The following is a 15,000-nucleotide window of genomic DNA, read 5'->3' on the forward strand; positions in this document are numbered from 1 at the left end:
GCCGGAAGGACTGCTCTTCCAGTTGAGGAGACCCACTGTTAGAGATGAGGGAGAGGTCTACTTCTCAATCTACCTAAAAATGGGTCGAGTTTTTGTCAGCTCACTGCCTAATGGCACCCCACTGATAGCTCCAGTTTTTGTGACCACTGGTGAGAAGCAGTTTATTTTTATGGAAGTCAAAAATGGACATGTGGTTGTTGATCATGCAGGCCTTAACTATGGCATAGGAGAGATCCCCAAAATGACTGTCAACAGCGGTGATCAGGCCCATATTGGAGGACTTCCAAAAAATTGGGACTCGGATAAGTGGGGAGGACATTTCAAAGGTTGCCTCCAGGATTTTCGTTTAGATTCAGTGCATTTGGATCTGGATGGCTGGAGTAATTCAAACAGAAAAGTTTATTTATCAAGTAATGCTAAAAATGTGAAAGAAGGCTGCATCAGTGACGATACATGCAAGGTAAGAAATACTTTTCTTTGTCCTTTATTATCTTATAAGAACATTTATTTTCTGAAATGCAAAGAGATATTTTACATGAGCTCCACCACCACCACCAAAAAAAGGGAATTTGCCATTGCCTGGAAAAAAATCTAAAATATTTCATAGAAATTCATGTGAACGCTTTTTTGCCTTAATGTCATTAGGCCACAAAGGTCACTATAGGTTTGCATTGCTTTGTCATTTTGGCAGAAATATGAAGTTCCTGCCAGAAGTGACCCAGGCTGCAAGAGAAGATGGTCTTTGCAGTCACTAAGTGGGACGTTCTTGTTTTGTGTCTGTCAGTCCGTCAAAGACATGATTGTTTTGTTTGACTTTTGTGGGAGGAGTTTGTTAAGAACGTGATTGGTTGGATTGACTAATGTGGGTGGGGTTTGAAGAACAATTTGGTTGGATGAAAACAGGGCAGCTGGGTGGACGTGTAACTCAAATGAAACAGCCAGAAAACACCTACATATAACCTTAAAGGATCCCTGATTAGTTGTAACATTAGACTTTATTTGATAAACATTTAWTTTAACTGTAAAATAAAGACTGTAAAAATACTGTAGGCTGTTTAGTTTTGTAAATTTAAAAAAATATATTTTAACACACATGGAGCCATTTTATTTACACACAAAGCATTCGGTAAATGCTGATGTGGATAGGTCCTCGGTTTGAGGCTGCTAGGGAGCTATATCCACCCTGAAGGTTAATCTTGGACAATATCAGAATCAGAAACACTTTATTGCCATTGCCGGTAACGAGTTAAGGACTTGGAATTTGCTCTGGTGTAATGGTACACATAAGCAAGGATTAAGAGAACTAAAGCTAAGTGGTTGAAGTGAGGAAGGAAAACAAGACAGAATATAAAATGAAGAATGAGAACAAAAATGCAAGCACAGCTGGCAGCGATGGGCCAGAGCCGATTAAACATTGTTCATTAGTCTAATGACTGACGGGAAAAAACTCTTTCTTGTATCAGGAGGTTCTGGTCTGAATGTACCATAGTCTTTTGCTTGAGAGGAGGGGATGAAACAGGTTATGACCAGGGTGTGAAGGGTCAGCTGCGATTCTGCCATGTGCGACCTAGAGTTCTGGAGGAGTACAGCTCCTCTACAGGTCGGAGGTTGCAGCCGATCACCTTCTCGGCAGTGCGCACAATGTGCTGCAGTCTCTGTCTGTCTCTGCCTGTGGCCCCAGTTTACCATACAGTGATGGAGGAGGTGATGATGGACTCGACTGTGTATATCTGATGATTGGCTCTTTTAAATGAAACCAGAGAGCGTTGACAGAGAGGAGAAGGTAGAAATGACTCAGCCTGTAACTGAAAATATAGATGGAGGACAACAGAGCTGCTTCATGGAAAAAGAACCTCAGCTTAGCATGTTAGCTTTAGCACCGATGCTATGTTGCCTTATATGGATAAGCTCAGCGCTAGCGTGACAAACAAGCTAAACTGAGGTCCTCCATCCATATTTTCAGTTGCAGGCTGAGTCATTTTTGTGTTCCCCTCTCTGTCATGTGGATGGAGGACCTCAGTGATGAGAGGAGAATGTGTAGTGCTGAGCTAATACATATATATGGTTCGATCCCCCGTCCAGCCGTCTCAGTCGTTGTGTCCTTGGGCAAGACACTTCACCCACCTTGCCTACTGATGGTGGTCAGAGGGTCTGGTGGCGCTGGTGCATGGCAGCCCCACCTCTGTCAGTGTGCCTCAGGGCAGCTGTGGCTACAGTGTAGTTTGCCATCATCAGTGTGTGAATGTGAGTGTGAATGGGTGAATGTCTGTTAGTGTAAAGCGCTTTGGGGTCCGGAGGGACTTGAAAAGCGCTCTATAAGTTCTTTACCATTTACCATATATGGTGATAGCATTGGGGCTAATGCTAAAGCTAACAGGCTAAGCTGAGGTTCTTCTTGGTGGTGCTGGTGAATGGCAGCCTCACCTCCTTCAATGTGCCCCAGGGCAGCTGTGGCTACAATAAAAAACCATCAGTGTGTGAATGTCTGAAGGCGCTATATAAGTTCAAGCCATTTACCATTTCCCACATTGATGGTTCATACCCATTAAACAAATCTCGTCTTTGAAAGATCTGAACTAGGCTATGCTCTATTTGCCAATACATTTAGAAAGTAATATTTGGAAAATGTAGCAATTTACAGAGAATTGCTTTTTTTGTGTTCCTCACTTTTGTGTTTTCTGAAAATTTGTTTGACTGTTTCCCCCCCGCCCCAAATTAATCAATCAATAATCAATCCTTATGCTTTTCTTTACAGACCAACCCCTGTCAAAATGGAGGAAAGTGCATCATTACATTCAATGATTTTATTTGTTCTTGTCTGGAACAATATACGGGAAAGACCTGTGAAACACGTATGTGGTGTGTTAGTGATCCCTGTGTCAATGGTGGCCACTGTGTGGACCTTCTCGATGGATATGAATGTAAGAAATCGAGCTCATTATTTAAGATTTCTGACAACAGGAGCCTTTATCTTTAAAGAAATGCCTAAAGGCCTGATTACACTATAATGTTTTAGACAACCTATGCTGTATAACATTATGAAAGTTTTGCCCAAAAATTATTATCTCTACTTCAAAGATGGACTAAAAATTCTGCTAGATAAAAACATTTTCACAAGTCCATATAAGTTCTCTAAAATGTTCTAGTGTGACGTGGTCTTTAAGTTGGCATGTTTATAATGAATCATGTTGCCTCGTATAAATGAGTAAGAGGAGAGAAAATGCTGATGCAATCAATGATCTGTAACAACCAAAGCCTGTTCAGTAAAACACTAATCCTTTGATTATGTTTTTTTAATAGTCATTGATATTTTTCCATGTTTGCTCATAGGTTTGCACAACGCCACATTTGAAAATAACCCTGTGCAGTATAGCTCTGGAGGCTCCTTGGCAGAACCCATCTCTTACATTTACCTGGAGCTGCGAACTCGATCAGAGAATGCCGTGCTTCTACGGGCCACCTCAAGCTCTGACATGCTGATAGTGGGTCTGATGGATTTCTCAGTCTGGGTGGAAATCCACAGCGGCAACAATGCTGAGACACTGACCTTTAAAGGAAGCTTTCAGGTGGCCGATGGACGCTGGCATCGAGTGAATATTTCTATGGCTGATAAAACGCAAAAAGTATCCCCTTGGGTCATCACTGTGGATGGACTCAAAGACGCCAGCAGCAAGCCAAGGCAAACAGGAACAATTGGTTTTCTCAGTAAAAAGGGGGTCATGCTGACTGTTGCAGAGAGTTTTATCGGCTGCCTGGGTGCAGTGAGGCTTGAAGGTATCTATCTACCTTTTGCAGAAGCCAGTAGAGCTCCGCAGATCTCTCAGTTTCATTTAGTTGGAAAAACAAAGATTCGTTTGGGCTGCTTCAGCGCTCCAGTTTGTGAGTCAAATCCTTGTCTAAATGAAGCCACCTGTGAAGACCTCTTCAATAAATATGGTTGTGTGTGCCTAGCTGGTTGGGAGGGAGAGCATTGTGAGACAGACACTGATGACTGTGCAACCCGGCCCTGTGTTTACGGGAGCTGTAAGGACTCCTTAGCCAGTTTTGAGTGTCACTGTGACCCTGGTTATGCTGGCAAGCACTGCAACGAGGATATCAATGAGTGTGAGCATCATGCATGTGAACATGGAGGAACCTGTCAAGATGGACCCAACATGTACACCTGTGTGTGTCCGAAGGACTACAGGGGCCCTCGTTGCCAGTGAGTGTTCACTTAAATTATTATTTTTTTGGATAGGTGGTGTATAAATATGAATCACTAGAAAACTCTAAACCTACGATGGGTTGCAAAAGTACTTCCCACTGCCTCCAAAGTCAATACGTTTTTGTACCTTTTTCATGGCAAGCCAGGCGAAAAAAATATATACTAAAGTATATTAAATCTAAAGTACACTTTAGTATACTTGAAGCTGCACAAATCATCAGTAAACTTAAAGAGTGTTATTTTGGAACAACTAATTTAATACTAAATAAACTTTAATTGTATTTTAGTTGTACAAAAGTACTATTCCAAGTGTAATGAGTATACTTTTAAATACTAAATTGGAACAACTTAAAATATACATATTGTAAGTATATAAACATTAAAAGTGTACTAAGTATATTTGAAGTTGTTCCATTTTAGTATTTAAAAGTATATTTAATACACTTAAAATTGTGCTTTTGTTCAACTGAAATACAAGTAAAGTATATTTTGTATTAAATTAGTTGTTCCAAAAAAGCACTCTTTAAGTATACTGATGATGAGTGTGGCTTCAAGTATACTAAAGTATACTTAGATTTAGTATACTTAGTATAATATTTTTTAACCTGGGAAAGCTGTTCCACAAGAGAGGAGCTTGATAAGCTCTGCCTCCCATTCTACTTTTAGAAACTGGAGGAATCACAAGTACACCTGCAGTACTCAGTTAGGAAAGTATGGAAGGTTACACAATTTTAAGTGTATTAAGTATACTTTTAAATACTAATATGGAACAACTTCAAATATTTTTAGTACACTTTAAGTGTATTGCTTTGTATGTACTAATAACATGCTTAGTAAAAAATTTAGTGCACTATTTTTGTAAAGGAATTGTATTTAAATTGTATTTTTAATGTATTTCAAATTCTACAGCTGTATACTTTTAATATAGTAGTATCATAATTATAGTATACTTTTGGTGTATTATAATTAGGAAGGAAGTACAATTTTAAGCTACTTCTCAATATCATCTTTTACTCAATGCTACTTTGAATATTATATGTTTTACTTCATACTAAGAAATTTGCAAAAGTATTAGGCTACCAGTTTACTGAAGGCTGAATTTAATAATGTACCACTCAACAGTCCCTTGTTTAATTGGGAATGTTTAAATGAAGGTTAAAACAACAAACATAATCTATTTGAAAATAGTACAACTTCAGGAAAGTACTGAATTTATATTTGCAATATGTTTTTTGAAATGTGCATAAAAATATACACTTTTACAAATACAAAGTATATTAAAAACATAATATATAATGTATAGTTTAAATAATATATTTAAATTAAATGTAAAGTGTATTAAATAAAATATATTTTATAAAGTGCGCTTGAAATATATTTTAAAACAACATATCTGAAGCATGGTTTTTGAAATGTACTTTTTTGTACATTTTGAATGTAATCCTAAAAAGTATATTCTATTGATAATATATTAAAAATATATTTCTGTAAAATGCAGTCTATCTAAAATATACTTTAGCATTTTTTTTCCCACCTGGGTAGAACTATGTAAAAGTGAGATAATTCAGTAAATCAAAAGATTTCTCGAGCAAACAAATTTCTCCTGCTACCAGCAGAGCAGAAAAGGAAGTGAAACAATATGTCTTACAGCCAACATCAAAACAAACAAACAAACAAACAAACAAACAAACAAACAAACAAACAAACAAACAAACAAACAAACAAGGGTATGGTTTGAATGCTGGTGGTTGCATCATACTGTGGACCTCCACAGCAGCAGGAGCAGTCTCATTTTTCTGTTCCTACTCTCTTTGGCATCATCATGTTTAAATACTATAGATAAATCGTGACAATAAGTCCTTTTTGTTTGTGAAATAATAAGTACAATATGTAGTGAAGACATCATATAGCTTCACTTTTGTACAGCAGAAAAGAAAAAAGATTGCATCATCCATCTTTTCATATAGTTTTTTGATTGTTGTTTACAGGTGGTTTTGTAGTTTTACGTCACCAGCACTTGCAGAGCAACACACAAACCATGCAACCGTTTTCAAAGCTGTTCCAAAAACTTCTCCTTTAGGTGGAAATACCCTCCAATACAGTGCAACAAAGATGTCAAATGTGCAAATGATGGACTCTGCCATGATGGGCCGTGGGGAGCTAACTGTACGTGCATGCCAGGTTTCACAGGCAGCAGGTAAAATCACTTTTTAATACAGTTTTTACCCTATTTTTATCAAGGTATTTTTTAAACTGCAAAAGCCAAGATTCCTACTTCAGTTCGGTGGAGTTTATTATTGTCAGTTTGAACTATATATGAGCAAATGTGGGCAGTTATATTTACTGGCTTGTGATAGAAAAGAGAAATATGTTAAAAATAAAAGTGATACAGGTGTGTAAATGTCTCTTTTGCCACAAATTCTCTATATTAACTGGAGCAAAATTATTGGAACACAAGTTTATTATTAGTCTATATCAGGGATGGGCAAGCCTGGTCCTCAGCCACTATCCTGCATATTTTACTTGTTTTTCTGCTCTAACAGGTCTGATTCAGTGACTGAATTACCTCTTCAAGTTTTGCAGAAGCTTGGTAATCACTCATTCATTCAAACCTCCTGTGCTGGAGCAGAGTAACATAAAACATGCAGGATAGGAGTGTGTGGTCTATATCATGTAGAGGACATGAAGGATTTGTACATATTAAATTAGAGTCTTGTGTTAATGTGTGAGAAACAAATTGGACAGTTATTTTTTTACAAACATGTTGGTGTCTTTTGCAACATATGTTACTATAAAAAGTGCAAAAAGGAGTTTCTTGCCTCAGTGAATGAAACTGAATTAGATCCTTTACCCACTGAGACTAATGTGCCTGTAAGGTTTGCTTCAATTTAACATAAACGAATCAAATTAGGTTTAGCAGCTTATGTTAGACAAATAAGTTTGCTTTGTACTTTCAGGTCTCTCTGTAGAACACCATGAAACCGTAAACCTGGATTTGTTTTGTCTGTTATCATAATTTTAAAGAGCTACTGGAAGGATTTCAGTAAAACAATTAGAAAGATCTGTGGATTTGCATTTACATTTCAAAGGATCATTGTTTCAAACTTTAAAAGTGACACAAATTCCTTAAGAAACAAAAAATGTTAGGCTTTTAATTTCTTACAATGCTTTGCAGCAAAGTTTGAAATCATGCGGACTGATACCTTGATGTTTTTATTCTTGCAGGTGTGAAATGGAGATTGATGAATGTGTATCTAATCCCTGTCAGAATGGTGGATCCTGTTTGGATCGATACAACATGTTTTTCTGTGAATGCCCACCTGGCTATAGTGGTCCGACCTGTGATAATAATGTACGTACATTTGGCTTTTTATAAAGACTTAAAAATGCCAATAACACTGTCTCTCACTATAATAACACAGATAATAACATATATATAATAACACTGGGGCGACCATGGTTGACTGACTAACCTTTGAGGAAAACTAAATCTAACCAGAGGAGCTTTGGCCGATAAATAAAAAGGATCCAAACACAAACTTTTCTATCTGAACTCCACTTGTAGTTTTGGCCTTCACCTCAAATTGTAACTTACACAGTCTAAACCAGGGGTGTCAAACTCTTTTTCACCAAGGGCCACATGAGCGTTATGGTGGCCCTCGAAGGACCAGTTGTAATGAACTTTGATGTTTCATGTTTAACTTTGACTAAACAGAGTTTTAACACATCCTATTTTAAACACTGATAAGGACTAAGTGTATGACTGATTAAATCTGAAATAAATACAGAAATATCATTTAGTTTATGTTTGATGGTGACTTTAAGCAGCCTATTTTCAGACATTAATAATGTGTTATCCAACTAAATTGCTCAGTTTCTTAAAGCCAACAGCTCAGGGTCAGGAATTTATTCAATTTATTTTTATTTCATTTATTTTTATTAAATGTATTTTGTTGCATTTAATCATAAATTTAAAGTTTACCATTGATAAAAGAAACAAATTTCATGCTAAGTTAAACAAAAATACCCCCCCCCAACTCTTTTGCCTCTACTTTATAGTGTTGAAGAAATTTATAGTTATTTATAGATTAGTACTGATGTTAGAAAACTACACCAGAGTATAGGGTTTCGTTATTTTATAATACTTGTATAATGTTTGATCTATTATGTGTTAATTGAAATAGAGTAGCTACATGTCTGAATTTATATAAAACACATAAGTAAACCGTTTTTTAAAACCATTAGAGTGAGGTCTTTGTCTGAATGCCTGTGATTCAGCCGTAGGTCAGTAGGGGGCAAACTCAGGCATTGAAGAATCGTGTATATAAAAAGGAACTTCCTGTTTTTCTTTCAGTGTGGTTTGGCTTGTCAGCCGGTGACAAATAAACCTCACTCAGATCCAGAATTCTGGTGTTGTATGACATTTATTTCCTATCACTGATCACTTTATTTAACACTTGTGTTTTCATCTGACTTCAGCTGATATTAAACACGTATTTCTTACAGTGTGACAACTGTAAACACAAGTGAGTTTATAAAAAGGGTTACTCTGGTTCTTCTCTCAAAATTTGTTAAAAAGTTTGTTATTATTTTAACTTCTAAGACATAGTTTATAAGTTCTTCCTCACAGAGTCACACTAGACAACTTATGCCAACTTATGAACTTGAAGATGGAATTGAAAAAATCAACAGGAAGCTTCTTTTCAGCGTGAACATAATGTAATTAAAACAAATCGATCAAATTTTATTAGCAATTTAGACATAAAAAGTGTTTTATAAGTTGGCATAAGTTTAGTGTAACAGGACCTTAAAAATGCAAGAAGACAAATGTATGTACAGTATAAAGTGAAAAGGTTTATGGAAGTGAACATTTGTGAAACACTCTTAAGTTAAATCAAGTCATGTGACCTGTAATTTTGTCTCCTCTAAAAGCAACAGATTAATTAGAAAATTAGAAAATAGCCAAAAACATAAAACTTAGATTGTGATTTTTACAAAAACAGCATGATAAACAAACCCTGAACAGTTTGAGAGCCCAGTGTCCTCTGATGTGTTTATAGTTTAAATGGTTTTTCCAGATAAAACTATGCTAAGTTAGTCAGACATTAAAAGCAAACACAAACATACTAAAGATTTTATTTTAGATGTTATTTTCCAATAGAAAAAAGATGGTGTCTGCCCTCCCTACTGTTGATATCAATTATCTTTGTTACATCATAAAAATATCTCAGAATAACAACTGATGTTATCCAGTCTGATGTGATTAAACTGATCAAAAGCTAGCCAGTTCTATTACTATCAATAAGTTTAAACTTTTAATGAAAGAAGTGAAGATCCCGTCCATAAACTTGCTCTTTGTTTTTGAGTATTTTAATTTTTTTATTGTTACTTTTAAAGATAGGGTAGCTTTTGTTTGAGTTTATTTCAATGTGTTTTTGTTGAAATGTTTATAATATTGGTTGTATTAATTTTACTGTTTTACTTCTGTATAACAGGTCTGTCCTGTAAATGAGACAATTATGTTTCATTATAAAATAAGGGAATGAATGAAAAAGTCTAAATCCCACTGAGACACTTGTTTTTGCGCATCCACAGAAGCTGGCTTATAAAGAGGGGATCCCCTGGCTGATGATAACCATGCCCCTGCTCTGCCTCTTCACGGTCATACTGATCATCTGTCTGACCTTCATGGTTCTCACAGCCAGGAAGAAGCGCCAGTCAGAGGGGGCGTACAACCCCAGTGCTCAGGAACTGGCAGGAGCTCGGCTGGAGATGGACAGCATGCTGAAGGTCCCACCAGAGGAGAGACTCATCTGACCAGTTAGGAGATCGACTCCATCAGTGTCATTTAAAGAAAGAACGGCAGCACTGTGGTTATTTACACCAGGTAAAATAATTATTGAACACGTCACCATTTTTCTCAGTAAATATATTACTAGAGGTGCTAATGACATGAAATTTTCACCAGATGTCTGTAACAACCCAAGTGATCCATTCATACAAAGAAATCAAACCATAAATGTCCAGAAATGAAGTTATTTGTAATAATGTGGAATGGCAGAGGGAAAAAGTATTGAACACATGAAGAAAGGGAGGTGTAAAAAGGCACGGAAAGCCAAGACACCAGCTGAACTCTCTCAGTAATTAGAAAGCAAGCCTGCCCCTTGTCAGTGCAAGTTAATATCAGCTGGTTCAGTCCCAAATGATGGCCAGGTATCACACAAGAACCATCTGATGATGGGTAAAAATAAAGAGCTCTCTCAAGACCTTCACAACCTTATTGTTACAAAGCATAATGATGGCATCGGTTACAGAAGAATGTCTAAACTTCTGAAGGTTCCAGTGAGCACTGTTGGGGCCATAATTCAGAAGAGGAAAGAACATTATTTCACCATAAACCGACCACGACCAGGTGCTCCTCACAAGATTTCTGACAGAGGAGTGAAAAGAATTATCAGAAGAGTTGTCCAAGAGCCAAGGACCACTTGTGGAGAGCTTCAGAAAGACCTGGAATTAGCAGGTACGATTGTTTCAAAGAAAACAATAAGTAATGCACTGAACCACCATGGCCTGTATGCACGCTCACCACTCAAGACTCCACTGCTGAAGAAACAGCATGTTGAAGCTCCTTTAAAGTTTGCTGCACAACATTTAAACAAGTCTGTGTAATACTGGGAGAATATAGTCTGGTCAGATGAGACCAACATTGAACTGTTTGGATGCCAGAATACACATCATGTTTGGAGGTCAAATGGCACTGCACATCAGCTCAAAAACACCATACCAACAGTGAAGTTTGGAGGTGGGAACATCATGGTGTGGGTCTGTTTTTCAGCATATGGTACTGGCAAACTTCAAATAATTGAAGGAAAGATGAGTGGAAAAATGTACAAAGACATTCTTGATAAAAATCTGCTTCCATCTACCAGGATGATGAAGATGAAACGTGGCTGGACATTTCAGCAAGACAATGAGCCCAAACACAAAGCCAAGGAAACTCTCAGTTGGTTTCAGAGAAAGAAACTAAAGCTGCTGGAATGGCCCAGCCAATCACCTGACCTGAATCCAACAGAAAATCTATGGAAAGAACTAAAGATCAGAGTTCATAGAAGAGGTCCACGAAACCTTCAAGATTTGAAGACTGTTTGTGTGGAAGAATGGGCCAAAATCACACCTGAGCAATGCATGCCACTAGTTTCTCCATACAGGAGGCGTCTTGAAGCTGTCATTGACAACAAAGGCTTTTGTACAAAGTATTAGATAAATTTCAGTAAGTGTGTTCAATACTTTTTCCCGGTGCCATTCCACATTATTACAAATAACTTCATTTCTGGACATTTATGGTTTGATTTCTTTGATGTATGGATCACTTGGGTTGTTACCAACATCTGGTGAAAATTTCATGTCATTAGCACCTCTAGTAATATATTTACTGAGAAAAATGGTGACGTGTTCAATACTTATTTTACCCGCTGTATCAATCATTCCAAAAACTGCACCATCCACCTGTTTCAGTGGACTCTGGTGGGGCTCACACGTGCAGCGGATTTGTATTTTAAAAATGAATCTGTAAATTGTATGATTTTATTTACATGTAATATATTTTGAAATGTATATATATATATTGTCCCTGGATGAGTCAGAGACATGTTAGATGTAATGAATTCAAAAGGGATATTGGATTGTAAGATAATACTGTACTGTACGCATTCTTCTTTTGTAAATGTAAAATTAATAACAATAAGCACAAGTACCCTCTCATTCTAATCATTCAGTTCTCTCTTTTTTATAGGCAGTCAGTGAAATATGTTTTAGAGCAGGATGAAGGCAATCTGCTGTGGCGACCACTAAAGAACACATCTGACAGATGCTACAGGACTCATGTCACACAAGAAAAGTAAAGGTGTAAAGTAACAAAAATACATTTACTTTCTTACAGTACGTAAGCAATTTTTTTGAGAATTTGTAATTTTATTAAGTATTGTTTAAAAAAGTAACACTTATTTCATTACATTTAAAAAATAAAAATGTACGACAGAGTATTAGGGCCACACTACGAAGTTTATTTTTATTACGAGATTAAACTCGTTATATTACGACTTTAATCTCATAATATTATGACTTCAATTTTGTAATATTACGACTTTATTCTCGTAATATTATGACTTTATTTTCATAATATTATGACTTTAATCTCATAATATTATGACTTTAATTTCGAAATATTACAACTTTAATCTCGTAATATTATGACTTTAATTTCAAAATATTACGACTTTAATCTCGTAATAATAAATAATAAAAAACTCGTAATCTGGCCCTAACACTCCGGTCGTAAAAATTAAACTTTTACTTCACTTTAAAATTTAACACCTAGTTACAATTTAAATGTCATCATGTAAGGAGTTATTTATGCACTCTAAAATATGGAAAGTATTGAATTTACTTAACCAAGTTATAACTTGGTCATCTAGAGTTGACCAAATTGCTTTACATTACACTTACAGTGTAAAAGTACTTTTACACTCCTATTTTGGACAGTTTTACGACTTTTTTTAAATACTTATATTTGAAATCCATTTTCACCACAGCCATTCTTCTGTTAAGGTATTTTTACTTTTACTTAGTTATTTCTTTCAAATAACTTGTAGACCTCTGAGTAAAAAAATAAATAAAAATTATACCAAGTTCCATGAGACAGAAATGCTTTGCAGACACTTTATTACATAAATACATTAGTTACTGAAAATAGTACTCTTGCACTAAAACCAGTGTTCTCACAAATATAAGGTAGCCCACATGTGACAGCATAGCTAGAAACATCGATGGCATGCGCTTAAAGAAATCATCCATTCACTCTTCACATGAAACTGAAAATATCCAGATTGAAAAACCAGAAATTACAGAGTAAAATTTTATAATAGGAAGTGAAAGACTGATAAAACTAAAATGAGTATATAAGAAAAAACTCAATAGAATAGCTTTTACTGTGTTAACTTACATTTCAAAACTTGTGCATTAAATTCATTCTTTATTCATGAGTTTTTATCAGAACAAAACAATTCCAGGATTAGAACTGGAAGTGGTGGGAAAATCCCCTGAGATTGGTTACGTGTTAGTTCGAAAATATTTTTAAAAGCATTTAGATGTCTCCTAAAATATTCTCTTCTTTTTTAATTTATTACAACATGACATTAAATTATATTGTTCAAAAATGTAAACAAAATATTTATCAACTGATTTGAAGGGCTGAGTTTTTGTGGGGTTTAAAATGTAAACATTTCCTAAATTTTGTTGATTTAGACTAAACTGTGGTTAAAGAAAATAAAAATGTAGTCATTTAACTTCTTTCAGAAATCAAAATAGATATTAACAAATTTCCACACAGTTCTTCACAAGTTGTTCCTGTCATTGTGTAGATTATCATTGGCCACATGTTAAATAAAGGTCATTTTGGCATCTACGGTTCAGTTTTAGGTTTGGTCTCCAGGAAAATAAAATTCCTTTATCTTTTTTTACATAACAAAAAAATAACTATCGATGTGAAAAAGGCACCAAAGTACAAGTGTAATACATGTCAGCTAGGCGTGGTGCGGTCAGGTGCCGGGAGGGAACCATGCCTTCAGGAAGCACAGCGTTCCTCTAACCTCAGAGCTGGACCCCGCCTCTACAATGACTGCTGCTCATGGGCGAAAGTCAACTTAGAAAAACATTCACTGTGAAATAATGCCATAAAGAAAGATTCAAGTCACAATCTTATTAAGGACAAGTTTGTCCTGGGAAATGCTTGAAAACAACAAATTAGCAACTTTTCTGAATGTCCTGATGCATCTCAGTAGTTCAGGTAGAAATAATCTAAAAGAAACAATAAGTAGGTCCTCTGGATGGGTTCTTCTTTAGTGAAACGTTTCCTCTCTCCTCCAAGAGACTTCTTCAGTCTGAGTTTCAGGTGAACTCAGCCTTATAAGCTCCGCCTCCACATGGTGGACAAACAGGTTAGTCACATGCAAGAGGGCCATCGACTAACAATAGGCTTGGTTAGCTCTGTTGTTCATAGAGGGTCATGTGCCCCATCGCCTGATTTATTGGTTTGGATGCTTCGGCTGTGGTTATTGGTGTCGTGTTATGTGTATGTAGTGAGTACAAGCGGGGTTGCACTCACTACATACACATTGGGGAAACAAAACAGCCACTGTTCAAAAGAATGAACCAGCACAGACGAGCTACATCATCGGGTCAGGACTCAGCAGTTTACACTCATCTAAAGGCCAGCGGTCACCCTTTCAGGGATGAAGATGTTCTCATCCTTGATAGAGGAACATTGGTTTCAGAGAGGAGTAAAGGAAGCCATCTTTGTGATGAAAAACCGTCCACCATTAAACAGAGGTGGAGGCCTTCGTGTCCAGTTGTCTTCCTCCTCCAATGCTGTTATTGCAAGTATGACTCCGCCCTCTGTGGGCAAAAGATGTGAATCAGGGTCCCAATGATACCACACAAAGAGGGAGAGACAAAAACAAGGGGACGTTGAACCCCGCCTGCACTCACTTACACAATACACACCAAATAACCACAGCCAAAGCATCCAAACKAYTAAGTCAGGTGATGGGGCACATGACCCTCTATGAACAATAGAGCTAATCAAGCTTATTGTTAGACGATGGCCCTCTTTCGCATGTGACTAACCTGTTTGTCCACCATGTGGAGGTGGAGCTTATAAAGCTGAGTTCACCTGAAACTCAGACTGAAGACAAAACATTTCACTAAAGAAGAACCCATCCAGAGGACCTCTTTATTTT

At 36.6% G+C, this 15,000-nt stretch overlaps 1 protein-coding gene across 1 annotated transcript; it reads left to right on the forward strand.

The window, feature by feature from the left end:
- LOC106522197 (protein crumbs homolog 1) lies at positions 1-10,132 on the forward strand (the record flags this gene model as incomplete). Its single annotated transcript, XM_014015105.1, is given in 6 exon segments — positions 1-460; positions 2,756-2,921; positions 3,331-4,201; positions 6,285-6,401; positions 7,430-7,556; positions 9,800-10,132. Coding segments are annotated over 6 exon segments (1,963 nt in total), but the record flags the coding sequence as incomplete, so codon positions are not given.
- Positions 10,133-15,000: the final 4,868 nt, after the last annotated feature.

Source organism: Austrofundulus limnaeus, unplaced genomic scaffold (genome assembly GCF_001266775.1).
Source record: "Austrofundulus limnaeus strain Quisiro unplaced genomic scaffold, Austrofundulus_limnaeus-1.0 Scaffold123, whole genome shotgun sequence".
Taxonomy (NCBI): domain Eukaryota; kingdom Metazoa; phylum Chordata; class Actinopteri; order Cyprinodontiformes; family Rivulidae; genus Austrofundulus; species Austrofundulus limnaeus.